The 18,347-nt window shown below is 47.1% G+C and overlaps 1 protein-coding gene across 3 annotated transcripts in view; it reads right to left on the bottom strand.

Annotated features, from left to right (window-relative positions):
• prex2 (phosphatidylinositol-3,4,5-trisphosphate-dependent Rac exchange factor 2) overlaps positions 1-18,347 on the bottom strand; it is a gene marked incomplete at its 5' end in the record, with an annotated part of 261,316 nt that overhangs the window by 205,694 nt on the left and 37,275 nt on the right. For all 3 annotated transcript variants that reach the window (XM_083655690.1, XM_083655691.1, XM_083655692.1), the window contains 4 exons: positions 1,792-1,893; positions 7,556-7,660; positions 9,995-10,117; positions 15,296-15,367. In XM_083655690.1, the coding sequence (XP_083511816.1) occupies positions 1,792-1,893; positions 7,556-7,660; positions 9,995-10,117; positions 15,296-15,367 (402 nt within the window). The remainder of the gene's footprint in view (positions 1-1,791; positions 1,894-7,555; positions 7,661-9,994; positions 10,118-15,295; positions 15,368-18,347) is intronic.

Here is an 18,347-nt window from a genome sequence, read left to right as displayed (position 1 = left end):
CAGAGAAAGCTCAGCTACTGATGGTTAGCTACAGAGATGCTCAGCTACTGATGGTTAGCTACAGAGAGGCTCTGCTACTGATGGTTAGCTACAGAGAAGCTCTGCTACTGATGGTTAGCTACACAGAAGCTCTGCTACTGATGGTTAGCTACAGAGAAGCTCAGCTACTGATGGTTAGCTACACAGAAGCTCAGCTACTGATGGTTAGCTACAGAGAAGCTCAGCTACTGATGGTTAGCTACAGAGAAAGCTCAGCTACTGATGGTTAGCTACAGAGAAGCTCCGCTACTGATCGTTAGCTACAGAGAGGCTCAGCTACTGATGGTTAGCTACAGAGAAGCTCAGCTACTGATGGTTAGCTACAGAGAGGCTCAGCTACTGATGGTTAGCTACAGAGAAGCTCTGCTACTGATGGTTAGCTACAGAGAAGCTCTGCTACTGATGGTTAGCTACAGAGAAGCTCAGCTACTGATGGTTAGCTACAGAGAGGCTCAGCTACTGATGGTTAGCAACACAGAAGCTCAGCTACTGATGGTTAGCTACAGAGAAGCTCAGCTACTGATGGTTAGCTACACAGAAGCTCAGCTACTGATGGTTAGCTACACAGAAGCTCAGCTACTGATGATTAGCTACAGAGAGGCTCAGCTACTGATGGTTAGCTACAGAGAAAGCTCAGCTACTGATGGTTAGCTACAGAGAAGCTCAGCTACTGATGGTTAGCTACAGAGAGGCTCTGCTACTGATGGTTAGCTACACAGCTCAGCTACTGATGGTTAGAGAAGCTCAGCTACTGATGGTTAGCTACAGAGAAAGCTCAGCTACTGATGGTTAGCTACAGAGATGCTCAGCTACTGATGGTTAGCTACAGAGAAAGCTCAGCTACTGATGGTTAGCTACAGAGAGGCTCTGCTACTGATGGTTAGCTACAGAGAAGCTCTGCTACTGATGGTTAGCTACAGAGAAGCTCCGCTACTGATCGTTAGCTACAGAGAGGCTCAGCTACTGATGGTTAGCTACAGAGAAGCTCAGCTACTGATGGTTAGCTACAGAGAGGCTCTGCTACTGATGGTTAGCTACAGAGAAGCTCAGCTACTGCATGCCATGGTCTAGCGATCTCTGGGTCTAAACACTGTGTTTCAGCAGCACGTCTGAACAGCTACTATAGGGCAGATTGACACTGTTCTGGATACTTCTGACTGCAGCCACTGATGACTATCTCTGGTATTTTACAGAGAGGCGGTGGCAACCTTGGCAGCTCCAGCTGGAAGACTTCAAATGGCAGAGCATCAGATTACCCGCGTATTATTATGACATCTCTGCGCCCGTGCCGCTGGCTGTTTAGAGTACGCCTGCGTGAATTAATAGATCCTAACTGGATGGATGAGATGAGACGGCTCGCATCACTTAACTCAAACACGTCTTTGAAAGAGTATTTCATTTCGCTCACGTTTCTACGTGGGGAGAGGGGAAATCTCCAAAGTAACAACAGAGTGTGCAGGTATGAATGAGCGCAGTCATGCGTCTGTGGCCACTCAGCTGGGCAGGGGAGGTGATGATAGGTCTGTGTTATTCCTGCTATGTGGCTGTGCTGCTGCTGGGCCGACCGAAGCACAGACGTGTGTGAGAAGATGAGAGCAGGCGAGGGAGAGGTTGATGTGAATAGGACGGGACAGCCCTCGCTAATGACTAGGCGGTGGTGGAAGGAAAGAGGAGCAGACGTTGCCCCCACAGAGGTGGCAACCAGGGTGTGGTGTCATAATACACGGTTAGCATGCACAAGGCCATACTCACTCTGAGCAGCAATGGGTACTTGCAGATCCTCTGAATAGGAGCTACCAGGTAGCCTTCCAGTGGGACCTCTGTGTTTTGTCTGCCTCCCAGCAACATGCAGTTCTGGAGGGGAGGGGAGGGGAGGGGAGAGGAGAGGAGAGGAGAGGAGAGGAGAGGAGAGGAGAGGAGAGGAGAGAAAAAAGCCTCAGAAAAGAGCATCAACTCACAGGTGACCCTTGCCCTCAACCGATCAAAGTGACCCTTAATTGAATGTGAGTTACAGGTTATGAGGTGAACCGTTAACATACATTCTCACCTCAAGTCAAGTCAAGTCAAGTTTATTTATATAGCCCTAATTCACAAGCATGTCTCAGAGGGCTTCACAGAAAATATGTCTAGCTAATTCTAGCTGACACAACAGTAGCAAGAATATACAGAATAAAGATAACATTTGAACAATTGATAGAGAAATATAGAAAATATAGAAATGAAGGATAGAGCAGAGGAGAGAGCAGAGGTTGAGATGAGCTGCTGACTTACAGTGCAGAAAACCGCTCAGGCTTTGTAGTACACTGTGGGCCAAAGGTTTAGTGGAGGTTAGTGGGCGACTTGAAGGTTTGTTCCACCCTGGTCATTGTTGTGGAGGTCGGGAGGTGAGTGACCTGAGGTATATTAGCCCAAGGCCAAATGCAGGTTGGAGGGTAACATGAGATCCACATGGCCCTGATGCCAGGCTAGGTCTCCACAAGGTCAAGGCTATAAAAGCCCCATTAAATCCAATTCAATTAACGTCTCTGCCTCCTCTGGTCCCCGAGTTCAAAGACACACAGGAACACTCAATCAGAAATAGAGCTCTTGGTTAAAACTTCTCTTCTTGGACGGTGTGTGTGTGTGTGTGTGTGTGTGTGTGTGTGTGTGTGTGTGCAAGCTTGTGTGTGTGTGTGTGTGTGTGTGCAAGCTTGTGTGTGTGTTTCATTTCTCACTCCATCAATTGCAGCCTAAGAAAAGGCCATATGCTACACCAGTGAACCAGCGGCCAATCAATACAAGCAAGACAGTGGGCGTCCTCTGGTTTTCCTGGGGGTGTAACAATGCTGTAGGTCTCCCTTTCAAAGGGCTCTCTTTTTATGGAGGTTGTAAAACATAAGTGACGAGGTGTAGTGACACAAGTGTGTGCTGCTCTGAGGCAAAGGAGGAGGTGTAAAAGGGACGAGCGTTACAAACTATCAGGTGTAAAAGGGACTAGCGTTACAAACTATCAGGTGTAAAAGGGACTAGCGTTACAAACGATCAGGTGTAAAAGGGACTAGCGTTACAAACTATCAGGTGTAAAAGGGACTAGCGTTACAAACTATCAGGTGTAAAAGGGACTAGCGTTACAAACGATCAGGTGTAAAAGGGACTAGCGTTACAAACTATCAGGTGTAAAAGGGACTAGCGTTACAAACGATCAGATATAAAAGGGACTAGCGTTACAAACGATCAGGTGTAAAAGGGACTAGCGTTACAAACTATCAGGTGTAAAAGGGACTAGCGTTACAAACGATCATGTGTAGAAGGGACTAGCGTTACAAACGATCAGGTGTAAAAGGGACGAGCGTTACAAACGATCAGGTGTAAAAGGGACTAGCGTTACAAACGATCAGGTGTAAAAGGGACTAGCGTTACAAACGATCAGGTGTAAAAGGGACTAGCGTTACAAATGATCAGGTGTAAAAGGGACTAGCGTTACAAACTATCAGGTGTAAAAGGGACTAGCGTTACAAACTAACAGGTGTAAAAGGGACTAGCGTTACAAACTAACAGGTGTAAAAGGGACTAGCGTTACAAACGATCAGGTGTAAAAGGGACTAGCGTTACAAACGATCAGGTGTAAAAGGGACTAGCGTTACAAACGATCAAGTGTAAAAGGGACTAGCGTTACAAACGATCAGGTGTAAAAGGGACTAGCATTACAAACGATCAGGTGTAAAAGGGACTAGCGTTACAAACGATCAGGTGTAAAAGGGACTCGCGTTACAAACGATCAGGTGTAAAAGGGACTAGCGTTACAAACGATCAGGTGTAAAAGGGACTAGCGTTACAAACGATCACGTGTAAAAGGGACTAGCGTTACAAACTATCACGTGTAAAAGGGACTAGCGTTACAAACGATCAGGTGTAAAAGGGACTAGCATTACAAACTATCACGTGTAAAAGGGACTAACGTTACAAACGATCAGATGTAAAAGGGACTAGCGTTACAAACAATCAAGGCTTAAGAGAAAAAGTGCAAAGTATGGACAGAAGACAAGAGGACAAGCATGCCAGTTGCAATAAGGAAATGCCCCACATATCCAACCTTCAAAATAAACCTCAAGGAATGACTCCAAATAAATCAACACTGCAACCATAACCAACCATAACTATTTAGCCCTCATGTGTCTCTGCATGCACTTTATTCTTTTGTAATCTCGCACTTTTATCCCGCGCACTTTACGCACCATTCTTATGTCCATTTGGCCACAGTGTTGTCTTGTATGTTTTTTATGTCTTGAGGACTACGGATGCAAATTAGCTTTGAGCTAAATCCGACATATTTACTGTTATCATATAGATGACTCTGTATAGGTAACTGTTCATTAATGTGTACTGTCCTGACCAAATAAACAAATAAAGTAAAGTAAACTAAGGTACCTCGCTGCCTGCCCAGCACACTTACAGCCCTGCGGTATCCTTCTAACCTCATGAGGCCTAAATAGGCCAATATGACCCAGATGCTTGCAAGTATAAACCCCGATAACTTGAGTTATTACTGTTTTCACTGTTATACTACCTCCTACCACGATATGTGTATGTATGTGTGAATATGCGTACAGTATATATATGTATATGTTTATGTATGTATATTTATTTTAATTTTTTTATTATTTTTATTTTACTGTTTTATTTTATGTATTTTTGTTTCTGTTGGAATGGGACTGGGTTGTGGGGAGGCGAATGAGGGTAGATGTGTTGGTTGGGATGTTTCAATGTAAAAAAAAAAAAGAAAACTACACTTGTTAATGTATTGTAACGCCAATGCTCCCTGCTCAAAAATAAATATTATAAAAAAAAAAGTAAGGTAAAGTAAAGTAAAGAGACTGTGCAGAGCTGCGAGAGGCAGTGTGACCTCTCAGTGGAAGGAGCAGCAGTGGGGGATGGAGTCATCCTTTTGTTCTAGTAACACGATGCTCCCCTGTGGAAGTGAGAGTGTCCCAGAGTGTTGGGACAGGAAGAGAGAGTCCGCCCACACACAGGGCAGGACACGCCTCCACCTCTCTGTCACACACACACTGGAACATACAGTACAGCGCTTTACACTGTCCAGCTGGTTGGTCTGTGTGTGCGCGTGTGTGTGTGTGTGTGTGTGTGCGCGTGCGTGAGCTTTGTGTCTGTCTACCAGTGCTGTAACACACCAGTCCAGTGCTCGGCTCAGACTCAAGGCCGACTTGACTGGACTCTGACTTTATTATCAAAGAAGACTCAAAGTTAAACTTGAATTTGGCCTTAATCATACTTGGACATAGACTCCACATCTCTTCAGCCTTATCATCTTGGTTGGTTAACGTATGTCTGATCAGACTCATAAGCAGAGATACCTTGAAGCTCATGGCGCATTGGTGTGGCCGTTCAGCCTTCTGCCACTTTAGGGAATGTTTAGCTTTACCTCATGGTCAACAGGTGAAAAGCACACCTGTAGTGATGAGGTGCCGGCCCACAAAAAACATTACAATAATGCAAGTTGATCTGATCAACCCTGATGAAGGCAGCTTTGCTGCTGAAACGTTGGTTCTGTTAGTATCTAATTAAACTTTTGCATCGGAGCGTGTGTGAGTGTGCGACTACTTTTATTATTTTGATATTTGGGTTTACCTCATCAACACAGCTATTTGTTTTCAACATGGAAAATGGTCCTAACCCTCCCCTCCCACCACTCACATAACTCTACACCCTCCCCTACCCAGCCCTCGAACCCCGACTCTCTATGACCTTTCTATCCATAGATACGGCCCGTTTCCCCGCCCCCTTCCCTCACCATGCCCCCTCCCACCACCAAATCCCCCTATCCACTCCCCCTACCCACCCCTCCAATCCTGACTCTCTACCACCTCCCTATCCCTATGGCCTCTTTACCTAGCCCCGCCCCTCTTCCTTGATGAAACGGATGGACGTTGAGGTCAGAGTAGTCTCGCTGGCCAGCCTCCTCTCCCTTCCGTCCGAGGAGTCTGGCGCCGCAGGTCTCCATAACTGGGATAAACCCTCCCCTGCTCTACTCTGCTCTCCCATTGGAGGCGTCGGTTTCAGACGCTGCCGGATTTCCGCTCCCCGCTTAAGAAGCTCTGTCATTGGCTCCGACCATGTCAATCAGAGTGGCTTCCGCTCCCTCCTCCCTGTGTGTTGCTGTAAATAGTCCCCTGCCACCTCAGGGAAAACAACAACGCTAACTAGCTAGCAAGCTAACGGCAGAAACATCCACGCTAGCTCGTTGCTACACGCTGAAAACGGCAAGTTGGATTGTTTGAAACTATTTTCCAAGGGCACTGCCGCTAAGCGCCGCCCATCGCAATCCCACTATGGAGACCTGCGGCGCCAGACTCCTCGGACGGAAGGGAGAGGAGGCTGGCCTGCGAGACTAAGGTCAGAGTGACCTTGAACATTGACCATCAAAATCAAATCAGTTTCTTTGAGCGAAATCTGAATAGATCTCCTCAAGATGGTCCGGCTGAGATACCGCGTTAACGAGCATGGAACGGACGGTCATGAGGTCACATTGACCTTGAACTTTGACCTTTGACCACCAAAATCTAATCAATTCAGCCTTGAGTCAAAGTGGACATTTGAGCCAAATTTGAAGAAATTCCCTCAACGCATTCCTCCGATACCACATTAAGGAGCATGGGACGGACGTACGTCCACACGTACGTACAGGACAATCCAAGAAAAAAATGCCTCCGGCTACGGCTATGGCCGGCGGAGGCGTAGAAACAGGGTTAGATGAAGGTATGTAAGAGAAAAAGAAATGTCACTCTGCACACACAGTATATTGCTGTCCCACTCCCAAGCTTTCATTTCACCGAGGCCAACTAGAATACTTTGCCCAAACGTAGACAAATCACCTAAATGTAGACATAGGCTATGAAAATATATCTTACAAGACAACCACTGATATGATGACATTAAAACTGCAGCTAAACCATTACACTAATAAGAAAAATACAATAGCTTTATGCTAATTTTCAATTTGCTTGGTTTTTTGTGTGGCCTATTTCAAATTACAAAATTAAACCATTTAAATAACCAAAATCCACATCTCCACTGAACTCTTTTTAATTTTCAGCATGAATGACTTCAACTCAAACGGGTTGCTCAGACTTGAGTACTGAGGACTTGAGACTTGGCTCAGACATACTTTGGTGAGTCATGGGGGGCGCCCCGGTGGATCACCTGGTAGAGCGCGTACAGTACCACAAAGGTTTTAGTCCTTCACGTGGCCGACCCGGGTTCGAATCCGACCCCTGGTCCATCCACGCGTATCCTCCCCTCTCTCTCCTCCCCTTTCCTGTCTGCCTACTCTCCTATCAAATAAAGGCGAAATAACCCAAAAATAATCTAAAAAAAACAAGACTGGTGAGTCGGACTTGGACTTTCATTGGAACATTGAGGACTTAGGACTGGACTTGGACTCGGGGTTTGGTGTCTTGGCGACATCGTTGCATGCACATTAGAACCTGTAACATGTTTAACATGTGCCGGCCCCTCTCACCAGTAAACATGTGCGGACGGTCCTGATCTTATTGAGCTCCAGCAGCAGCCTCTGGGCCTTCTCGTGGTTCCCACAGTACTCATCGTAAATCTGGAAGCGGCTCTTCTGCAAGACACAGAGACAGAGATGGTGAGGAAGAAGCATGGGGGAGGCGAGGCGGCACAGGGACAAAATAACACAGAAGGTAACGGAGAAAGAGGGAGACCGAGACAGAGAGGGTGACAAAAAGACAGACACACACCCCCTTCATGAAATCTATAGTATTGTGTGTGTGTGTGTGTGTGTGTGTGTGTGTGTGTGTGTGTGTGTGTGTGTGTGTGTGTGTGTGGTGGGGGGTGGGTTGGAATCATATCCTGTCATCTGCTTTGCAGGCATAATGACGTTATGATGAAAAGCCCTCTTTCCAAAAGCAGCTCTCATGCCATTCACAGCCCATTGTGTTGTTGAGAGGCAGCAGTGGGACCAGACCACACCGCCTCAAAATCACTCAAACTAAGTCAGTACAAAGCAGCAGAGATGCTCGATGTGCTTATGCCGTGCCACTTGGCCTCCAAAGACAAACCTCACCATGTGGAGAGAGACAGACAATCTGACATGACAACAAGCGCCGATGAAAACACGTTTGAGTTCTTAGGTGGCGGTTAACTGTTATAATACCCCCCCCCCCGAAAAAAAAAAAGGATCGGACGTTTTCTTAGGCTATGGGGATCACTTTTACCGCGGCCCAAAAGGGAATAGTGGAATCTTTGTGGTCAGCATGAATCAATTTATTTGCATGCCTGGATCTGATCACAAGGGATTTTGGATTTGCCAATCACTCCCACTGTCCAGTTGGCTTAAGTTTTGACCTATTTGTGTGTTTCCTCGGCAAAATGAGGATTGTGCAACTCCTTCTTTCTTGGAAGCGTCAACAATCGATCACTTCACAGAAAGGAAACTGACAAATTTCCCAGGAGTGAGAGAGAGGGAGAGCGAGAGAGAGGGAGAGAGAGAGACAGACAGAGAGAGAGGGAGAGAGACAGAGAGCGAAAGAGAGAGAGAGAGCAAGAGAGAGAGAGAGTGAGAGAGAGAGTGAGAGAGGGAGAGAGAGAGAGAGGGAGAGAGAGAGAGAGAGGGAGAGAGAGAGAGAGAGAGGGAGAGAGAGAGCGAGAGGGAGAATCTGTCCTGTGTCTGTGGTCTCGCAATGATTGTACTTGACAGAAATATGACCATCAGCCATACATGCTAGATTTACGCTCTGAATTAGATCAGATTTTCACAATGAGGTCACTTCATCATAAACCTACAGTAAGTGTACCACCATGTGCACCACTAAATCCTGTCTCTTTCACCTGTATAAACAGCAGCTCACCGGCACCGGCTGCAGCCAGAGCCCAGGCCAGGCTTTGAGGAGAGGATTGCCCATACAGAGAAGCCGCCAAGCACAGATACAGCAAAGATTTATTGAACTTTTGAAGCCTATGATATGCCAGCCTGCCTCACGGCTCTGCATCAAAGAACTATGATATATAATGGCTAATCATTCTCCAGTATATCAGGGCTCCATCAAGCACATCTCCACATGCGCACGCTCTTCACAGCGCTCATGGGAAATCCAGAGAGATCAATTGACACCATCTGGCAGAGCTGATCTTGGTCTCAGCGGTGCCACACAGGCGTAACTCTGCTGAGAAAGATAAGGAAAGAGGAGAGAAATCTGCAAGCAAAAGGCCATTTAGTGATAATAAGTATGGTTACAGGCGAGAGAGGACAAAACCGTCATGTTCACGAGCTTTAAGATCTTGTACAAGGGCTCAGATGATCATGAAAACGTTTGAACATTCAACTTGTGAGAGGGGGAATCTGTTCAGCACCATAGACAGTATAAAGATATGGACGTAGTCACCATGACGTGACCCATTGGTTTCTGGAGGCCAAAATTGAAGCCTCGAGTTTTGCGTTGCAACCAATGACGCCATCTTCATTTTTCTTGGGAGCCAGAAGTGACAATATTTAGATGAGAAGAGCGCCACCTGCTATTGGTCCGTGATCAGCGAGCTATGCGATCACTGGACAGGCGACCTGTCAATCACGCCCAAAAACATAGTCCACTTTATCATCTATTTTACTCTAAATGGGAGCATAGTTTACTAAATGAAAACCATACTGCATTGAGACTTGAAACTAGCGATCGAGACCATAAACTCGTTAGGACAGTGTTTTACTGAGGTAATAAATCAAGTGAGAAGTCGGGCCATTTTAAACAATAACAATAGGCATTTTAACATGGGGGTGGAATGGGGAATGATTCACTTTTGCAGCCAGCCTCAAGTGGCCATTCCAGATACTGCCGTTTTTGGCACTTCCGCGTTTGCTTCATCTGTCCAAGCCGGAGGATGCTGCTTGTTCAGCACTCAATCAATGAAATAGCTTTGTCACGGAGAGACGTGTGTTACTTACAAAGTGCAAGAAGCCTCGCCCGACTTCATGGTGAGCGTGAGGGTCCGGGTGCAGCAGCTCTTCCACCATGGACAGAAAGTCCTTGTGGACGGACAGAATGCCCTGAATGTTGGAGAACAAAACCTGCAGTGGAGAAGGACATAAAGACATCAGGACTGGAACACAGAAGGACATAAAGACATCAGGACTGGAACACAGAAGGACATAAAGACATCAGGACTGGAACACAGAAGGACATAAAGACATCAGGACTGGAACACAGAACGACATAAAGACATCAGGACTGGAACACAGAAGGACATAAAGACATCTTGACTGGAACACAGAAGGACATAAAGACATCAGGACTGGAACACAGAAGGACATAAAGACATCAGGACTGGAACACGGAAGGACATAAAGACATCAGGACTGGAACACGGAAGGACATAAAGACATCAGGACTGGAACACGGAAGGACATAAAGACATCAGGACTGGAACACGGAAGGACATAAAGACATCAGGACTGGAACACGGAAGGACATAAAGACATCAGGACTGGAACACGGAAGGACATAAAGACATCAGGACTGGAACACGGAAGGACATAAAGACATCAGGACTGGAACACGGAAGGACATAAAGACATCAGGACTGGAACACAGGACATAAAGACATCTTGACTGGAACACAGAAGGACACTGTTCTCCTCCTCTCTGTCCTCTCCCCTCTCTCACATTCCCCCTGCTCTCCTTCCCCTGCACCCTTCCCACCTCTCCTTCTCTGTTCTCTCCTCCTCTCTGTCCTCTCCCCTCTCTCACATTCCCCCTGCTCTCCTTCCCCTGCACCCTCCCACCTCTCCTTCTCTGTTCTCTCCTCCTCCACATTTCCCATTTTCTCCCCACCCTCGCCCTAATCCGGGCCCGTATCCTACTCCTTCCCCTCCCCCAACCCTAGACCCTACCTCTACCCTGGCTCTCCCTCCCCTGCACCCTCCCATCTCTCCTTCTCTGTTCTCTCCTCCTCCACATTTCCCATTTTCTCCCCACCTCCTCCCTCTCACATTCCCCCTGCTCTCCCTCCCACCTCTCCTTCTCTGTTCTCTCCTCCTCTCTGTCCTCTCCCCTCTCTCACATTCCCCCTGCTCTCCTTCCCCTGCACCCTCCCACCTCTCCTTCTCTGTTCTCTCCTCCTCTCTGTCCTCTCCTCCTCTCTGTCCTCTCCCCTCTCTCACATTCCCCCTGCTCTCCTTCCCCTGCACCCTCCCACCTCTCCTTCTCTGTTCTCTCCTCCTCCACATTTCCCACTTTCTCCCCACCCTCGCCCTAATCCGGGCCCGTATCCTACTCCCTCCCCTCCCCCAACCCTAGACCCTACCTCTACCCTGGCTCTCCCTCCCCTGCACCCTCCCATCTCTCCTTCTCTGTTCCCTCCTCCTCCACATTTCCCATTTCCTCCCCACCTCCTCCCTCTCACATTCCCCCTGCTCTGCCTCCCCTGCACCCTCCCACCTCTCCTTCTCTGTTCTCTCCTCCTCTCTGTCCTCTCCCCTCTCTCACATTCCTCCTGCTGTCCTTCCCCTGCACCCTCCCACCTCTCCTTCTCTGTTCTCTCCTCCTCTCTGTCCTCTCCTCCCTCTCACATTCCCCCTGCTCTCCCTCCCCTGCACCCTCCCACCTCTCCTTCTCTGTTCTCTCCTCCTCCACATTTCCCATTTCTCCCCACCCTCGCCCTAATCCGGGCCGGTATCCTACTCCCTCCCCTCCCCCAACCCTAGACCCTACCTCTACCCTGGCTCTCCCTCCCCTGCACCCTCATCTCTCCTCCTCTGTTCTCTCCTCCTCCACATTTCCTATTTTCTCCCCCCCCTCCCCCCTCTCCTCCCTCACATCCCCCCGCTCTCCCTCCCTCCTCCACTCTCCTGCTTTCTCCTCTTCCCGGTGTTTCTTCCTCTTCCCCCCTTCCCCCACTACTCTAAAGCATAGTACACATTCTACTCCAAAGCATGGCACCCACTCTATCCCCTCCAATATTTCGCCACTATTTAAAGCATGGCACCCATGCTCTTAGTATTTCGCCACTATTCAAAGCATGGCACCCACTCTTCCCTAAAGCAAGGCACCCATAAGCTCTATATGTGAACATGTGCTTATTTGGCAAAAGGACTCACTACTAAAGGCTTGCAGCCAATTAAATTAGGCATAGTTTGGTTGCTAAGAAATTGACATGTCCGTTTGCAAGATGTGCGTCTATATTTCTCATTCTCTCCCCACCTCCTCCCTCCCCCTGCTCTCTTCTCCCCCACACCCCCCCCTTCCCCTCTAATGCTCTCTCCTCTTGCTCCTTCCCCACCTCCTATACCCTCCAACATCTCCCATTCCCTCCCCACCCCATCACTCTCTCACATTCCCCCTGCTCTTCCCCCTTCTCCTGCTCTCTCCTCTGCTCTCTCTTCATTTCTATATTTTCAATATTATCAATTGTTCAAATGTTATCTTTATTCTGTATACTCTTGTTACTGTTGTGTCAGCTAGAATCAGCTAGACATACTTTCTGTGAAGCCCTCTGAGACATGCTTGTGAATTAGGGCTATATAAATAAACTTGACTTGACTTGACTTGACTAAAGACAACAGGACTGGAACACAGAAGGACATAAAGATATCAGGACTGGAACACAGGACATAAAGACATCAGGACTGGAACACAGAAGGACATAAAGACATCAGGACTGGAACACAGAAGGACATAAAGACATCAGGACTGGAACACAGAAGGACATAAAGAGATCAGGACTGGAACACAGAAGGACATAAAGACATCAGGACTGGAACACAGAAGGACATAAAGACATCAGGACTGGAACACAGAAGGACATAAAGACATGAGGACTGGAACACAGAAGGACATAAAGACATCAGGACTGGAACACAGAATAGGGATGCCACGGTGTGAACATTTTCACACCGAATAATAAGCACGTGATCTCACCGGTATAACCGGTTTTACCGGGAAATGTAAACAATAGGATTGTTAGTTCCTACTAGTGCATGTTGTTCCCGGGAACAATAACAGTGAGACACCAGTCGGGTATCCATAGCAGCTAGACTAGAGCGAACGTTACGTTATATGTATGTTGATAATACATAATAATAATACATATAGTTTTAAAGTAAGCAAGAGTCTATGCTTTAACCGTCCATTCTGTAGGTTCATAGAGACAAGACGCACGCTGCTGCTGCTGTTTAAAGTACTAACGTTAGCATGGATGCTCACAGTCATACAACACTGGCTGCATCACAACTCATGGCTGCATCTGACTCGAGACAACTTTTCAGACGCCCGTGGAGACAATCTTTCTCAAAAGAAACTAACGTTAGCGACACACCTGGAGACTTTTTCTGACATGGGATTAACAATACCAGCACGCAGCAGTAAGCAGGCAATGACTGAATGCTGGTAAGTCCTCCCTCCCGTTAGCATTGATGCTAAGTTAGCATCGACTTTTCGCTGTGGAAAAAAAGGCACATTTCCAGAGATGGCCCGCAGTGACAACAGTATGCACACGCATGCAGGCTTAGCTAAGGGTCTTACTTACATGTGTATGAGGAGGGCATCATTTGTGTTCATAAGATGTATAGCGTTAACTCACGTTAGTTGCTGGTCTAACCATAACAGCGGAGCCACACTGCAGCCGAGAGGGAGCGCTTGTAATTTACACCGGCGCACGCTGAAACTGCGGAGTTTTCCTTTCAGTTCTTATGAGGAGGGCATCATTTGTGTTTATAAGATGTATAGCGTTAACTCACGTTAGTTGCTGGTCTAACCATAAAAGCGGAGCCACACTGCAGCCGAGAGGAAGCGATTGTAATTTACACCGGCGCACGCTGAAACTGCGGAGTTTTCCTTTCAATTCTTCCTCCATAAAAACAAAAGGTGTTACCGGTGGGCACGTTATGTAATCGGTGTATCCCCCCAACACCGTGTAACACCAGTAACACCTAAAATCGCGGCAAGCCTAACACAGAAGGACATAAAGACATCTTGACTGGAACACAGAAGGACATAAAGACATCAGGACTGGAACACAGAAGGACATAAAGACATCAGGACTGGAACACAGAAGGACAAAGACATCAGGACTGGAACACAGAAGGGCGAGGGGCTGCGTGTTGGTGTTTGTTGTGTTCGCTGTTTAATTCTTTCCTCGTGTGCAGCTCCTAAGGGTGTCGGCGTCCCGTCCTGCTCAAATCCATACGTCTGCATTATGCGACTTTTTTGTGGCGGCTGTGTTGAACAAGAGAATGTCTGAGGCGAAGAGGGCCACGGAATAAAGAATGAGGTTTCTTTGTAACGCACATCTTAGCTTGAGACTTCTTTGACATTTTCATTATGAGAGAGAAATTTTAACAGAGCAGCTAAAAAAAGGGACACATTTTTCAGATCTGTCAGTATGGAAATTTCGCCTTTATGTGGTACTGACTTCTGTCCCCCTTTTATGTCATTTATGTGGCCATATTAAAGAGCAGAATAATATGCTGACTGCCTGGGGAGAGAGGGGCTGTGATGCTACTAGTGAAATGCAACCAAAGCATGCAAACAACACAAGTCTTTTAAGGGTGTAGCAAGGCAAAATATTTGTTAAGAGATCAGAAAGAACAGCAAAGAATCAGGTATAATTTGATCAACATCATTTCAGCTCTCGTCGGTCGGGACGACTGGTGGCTGTTTGGTGACATGACATAGCCTGCTGCTGCAGCCCGACCCCTGCGTGACCGCCCCCCCCCCCCCCCCCCCCCTCCACACACACACACACACACTCTCTCCAAAGCCCCCTCGCTGCACAGCGTGTTCCCAAACAAATTGCGGCATGAGTAGACATATTCCAAACAACAAGGGATGTGCAACAGCAAATATCCAGTGTGTGTTTACCTTGAAGAGTAAGCAAGCCCACGTCGAGAGACGCTCCCAGACGCTCCCTCTATAAGAGAGCATCCTATATTGTCCCCTCCACTCCTCCAGCCGGAATCATTTATAAATAGATTATATTTACAGCTGCTTCCTGGATCGCCCACTAACTTTTTTTCTCCATTCAGAAGAAACTTGGTTATTTCGGGTTTTGAAAGAGCGCCTCAAACAAGGGCCCCACTTGATTTAGTTTTCCAATGTAATGTCTGGTCCTTTCATTCGATGACATTATGAAAACAACGTCTCTGTGTGCAGTGTGAGCGCTAAAAGACTCGTAAGTAACGTATCAGGACCCAATCGTCCCGGAGGTTTGTGCCCAAAGTCCTTAACCGTGTCAGAGAGCGACCCCTCACCTTAACCGTTTCCTCTGTGATGTTCTTGTCCATTTTGGTGGCGGCATACTGGTTGAGACGATGTAGAAACACCTGAAAGAGAGAGTGGAAGAGGAAAGCAACAGTTAACATCATTTGAACCGGGCACCCCCCCAGGGATGAAATTACATTTTGGCGTCGGATTCTTTGTACCTCATCCTTTTAAAAGGTTTAACAGGCCAAATAGACGAGTGGGATTGAGGCCTTGTGTGCAGCTGCAACACTTGGCTGCCACAGCAAATTACTAGCCATCACAATGGATACCTGATACACATGAAACTCGATCTGTGCACTGACTGGATGGAGGTGGGGTGGGGGGGGGGGGGGGGGGGGGGCGTAATAATTGCACTGCACGGTGTTTCAAAGGCGCTGTTAAACGGCTGGGGATCGGAGTCGGAGAGGAACCAGCACCGTGTGGATTGAGATGGATGGGAAGTGCTCTTAGTTTACTTCGGCCCCTAAGGACGCTGGTTCCCAGGCTACTTCATACCACAAGTCCTTGACAACCCACTTAATGCTTCAGGGCACTTTCTGACTGAGGCGGGCGAATTAAGAAGGTGCACTTTAGAATTCATACTTAAAAAAACGTGACTATGGCGGTAAAATTAGTCATGTTGCGAACCCTGCCTTTTTGACGAGTGCTTTTCTAAAATAAGCTATCCATCAGCAGATACAAGAATAGAACGTTTATGTTTCTGTGGTGTGTCGTGCAACACAGTTTGGCAGAGAGAAAAACATCAATTCAAAATCAATTCAAATCAATTCAAATCAAAATCTCTGAGCAAAACAAATTGACAACGTGGCACTTTCATTGTGATGAATGACAATGTCCTTAATGCACTTCACTGCAGGGAAGTATGATGAAAGCCAAAGCAAAGCTCGCCTTGAAGAAAAATCTAAATGTTCCCCCCCAAAAAAATCAAACCATGGAGGAAATGTAATTTCATAGCCCTGAGTCTTATCTCTATCCAGATTACTCAGATGTTTACAAATTGCACTCACTACCTCTCTCACTGAGCTAGCGTTCACTCACTAACCTCTCTCACTGAGCGAGCGTTCACTCACTACCTCTCTCACTGAGCTAGCATTCACTCACTACCTCTCTCACTGAGCGAGCGTTCACTCACTACCTCTCTCACTGAGCTAGCATTCACTCACTACCTCTCTCACTGAGCTAGCGTTCACTCACTAACCTCTCTCACTGAGCTAGCGTTCACTCACTAACCTCTCTCACTGAGCGAGCGTTCACTCACTACCTCTCTCACTGAGCTAGCGTTCACTCACTAACCTCTCTCACTGAGCGAGCGTTCACTCACTACCTCTCTCACTGAGCTAGCATTCACTCACTACCTCTCTCACTGAGCTAGCATTCACTCACTAACCTCTCTCACTGAGCGAGCGTTCTCATCGCTGTCAAATGTGAATAAGAGCACTATTAAGCGGCAGAAACTTTCTCCTCGGTATAGCTTCACATAAAGCACATTGACATTTGTTTTTATTATCCATGTGTCACACCACTGACTCTCTATATCCTGAAAGTATGATAAAGTGAGTTATTGATTTTAAGCAGAGATCTCTGCAAGGAAATTAGAAAAATAAAATGTGCCTTTGGGTTTTACTGAACCAATGCTATCTGCTGCCCTCGCAGCTCCGCCTTGGACGTTGGACGTTATTAGACATCATCATCACTGTGTGTAAATGTGTGCGGGATTTGTCCCGCGTTATTAATGCCAGATTTGTGGGAATTGATTAAATTATGCACGATACAAAACAATAAAAAAGTTGATAACAAAAAAATATATACAGTATATATGCGCGATACCCGCAATCCCGTGCCGAATTTTAGGCCCTGTGGGTGAACTTATCCTTAACGTTGCCACGTTGCTTCAGGAGACGCCGTCGCCATTACTGTTCTGCCAGAGATGTTCCCGATTGGCCGATTACATTGTCGACTACGACGCAGTCGCCGGATTGGTCCGGTTATATTCTAATTTCTGGAAATCGCTGGGGACGGGTGGAAGTGTAGACTGAGCCGTGGAGTGAATGTGACTTCACATTCACATCACAAACATCACACACACACAACCAAGGCAAAATGACAACAGCATAACAGGGACCCCCCACAGCACAGTACGAGATGTTCTAACAAAAGCAACTTTGCAGGAAGAAGCATCACTTCATGGTACATCAGCGTGACACAGAACAACATCAGAGTCTCAAGTCAACAAACTAGTACTACCAACATGATCAAACTCCACATAGAAAGGCAGTGTGTGTGTGTGCGCCGCGCGCAGCATGAAGTCACAGTTCCTGGACGAGTAAGAAGTCACATCTGTCTCTGCAGTTGACCCTAAGCACGACTCCTGCATGCTGGAGAACTGGACATCTCTTTAACTGCTCCTCTGAGGGCCGTAATGCCATCTGCCACACCGGCAGACAACCTGAGCCGGGGGGGAGGGGGGGGAGAAGCTACAGCACAGTAGAGCCAAGAAGCATGCAAACAAGCTAATTAAATGACCAGACAAGCTGTTAGCACGATCGAACCTAGGTGGCCAAACTGATTTCAGTTGATAAATGTGAACAGAGGGGGACATCTCCATTACAGTACCTACTAATTACAAAAGCAGACTTATGTGAACTGTATAGGGGGGAAACTGTTGACAAGAAAAATGTAGTGCATTCACACGACATCCTCGTCACATTGTATCGACTTCAATAAGAAGTGAAGAACTGAACGCTTGTGGATGGAAAGGGAGCGGGAATAATCAGCCTCTTTGTCGCAGGCCAACTCCACGCTGATTACCATTCTGTAGCTGCCTTGCCCTGCAACTCAGCCACTCACAAGCATTAGCATCTGATTAGCAAGTCTAATATGTGCACACATGGAGACTTGGACAGGACCTGGCATCCTCCTGACAGGGCCTACAGTAGTAGGACATTTGAAAAGTAATGCTAATTGGCGTCAACAGACTTTCATATCATCAATGTGTGACACCAAGCATGGACTCATTAGGAAATCATCTGTGTGCTGTGT

This window comes from Poromitra crassiceps (genome assembly GCF_964638095.1).
Source record: "Poromitra crassiceps genome assembly, chromosome: 2".
Classification (NCBI taxonomy): domain Eukaryota; kingdom Metazoa; phylum Chordata; class Actinopteri; order Beryciformes; family Melamphaidae; genus Poromitra; species Poromitra crassiceps.
This window is presented reverse-complemented; position numbering and strand designations above follow the sequence as displayed.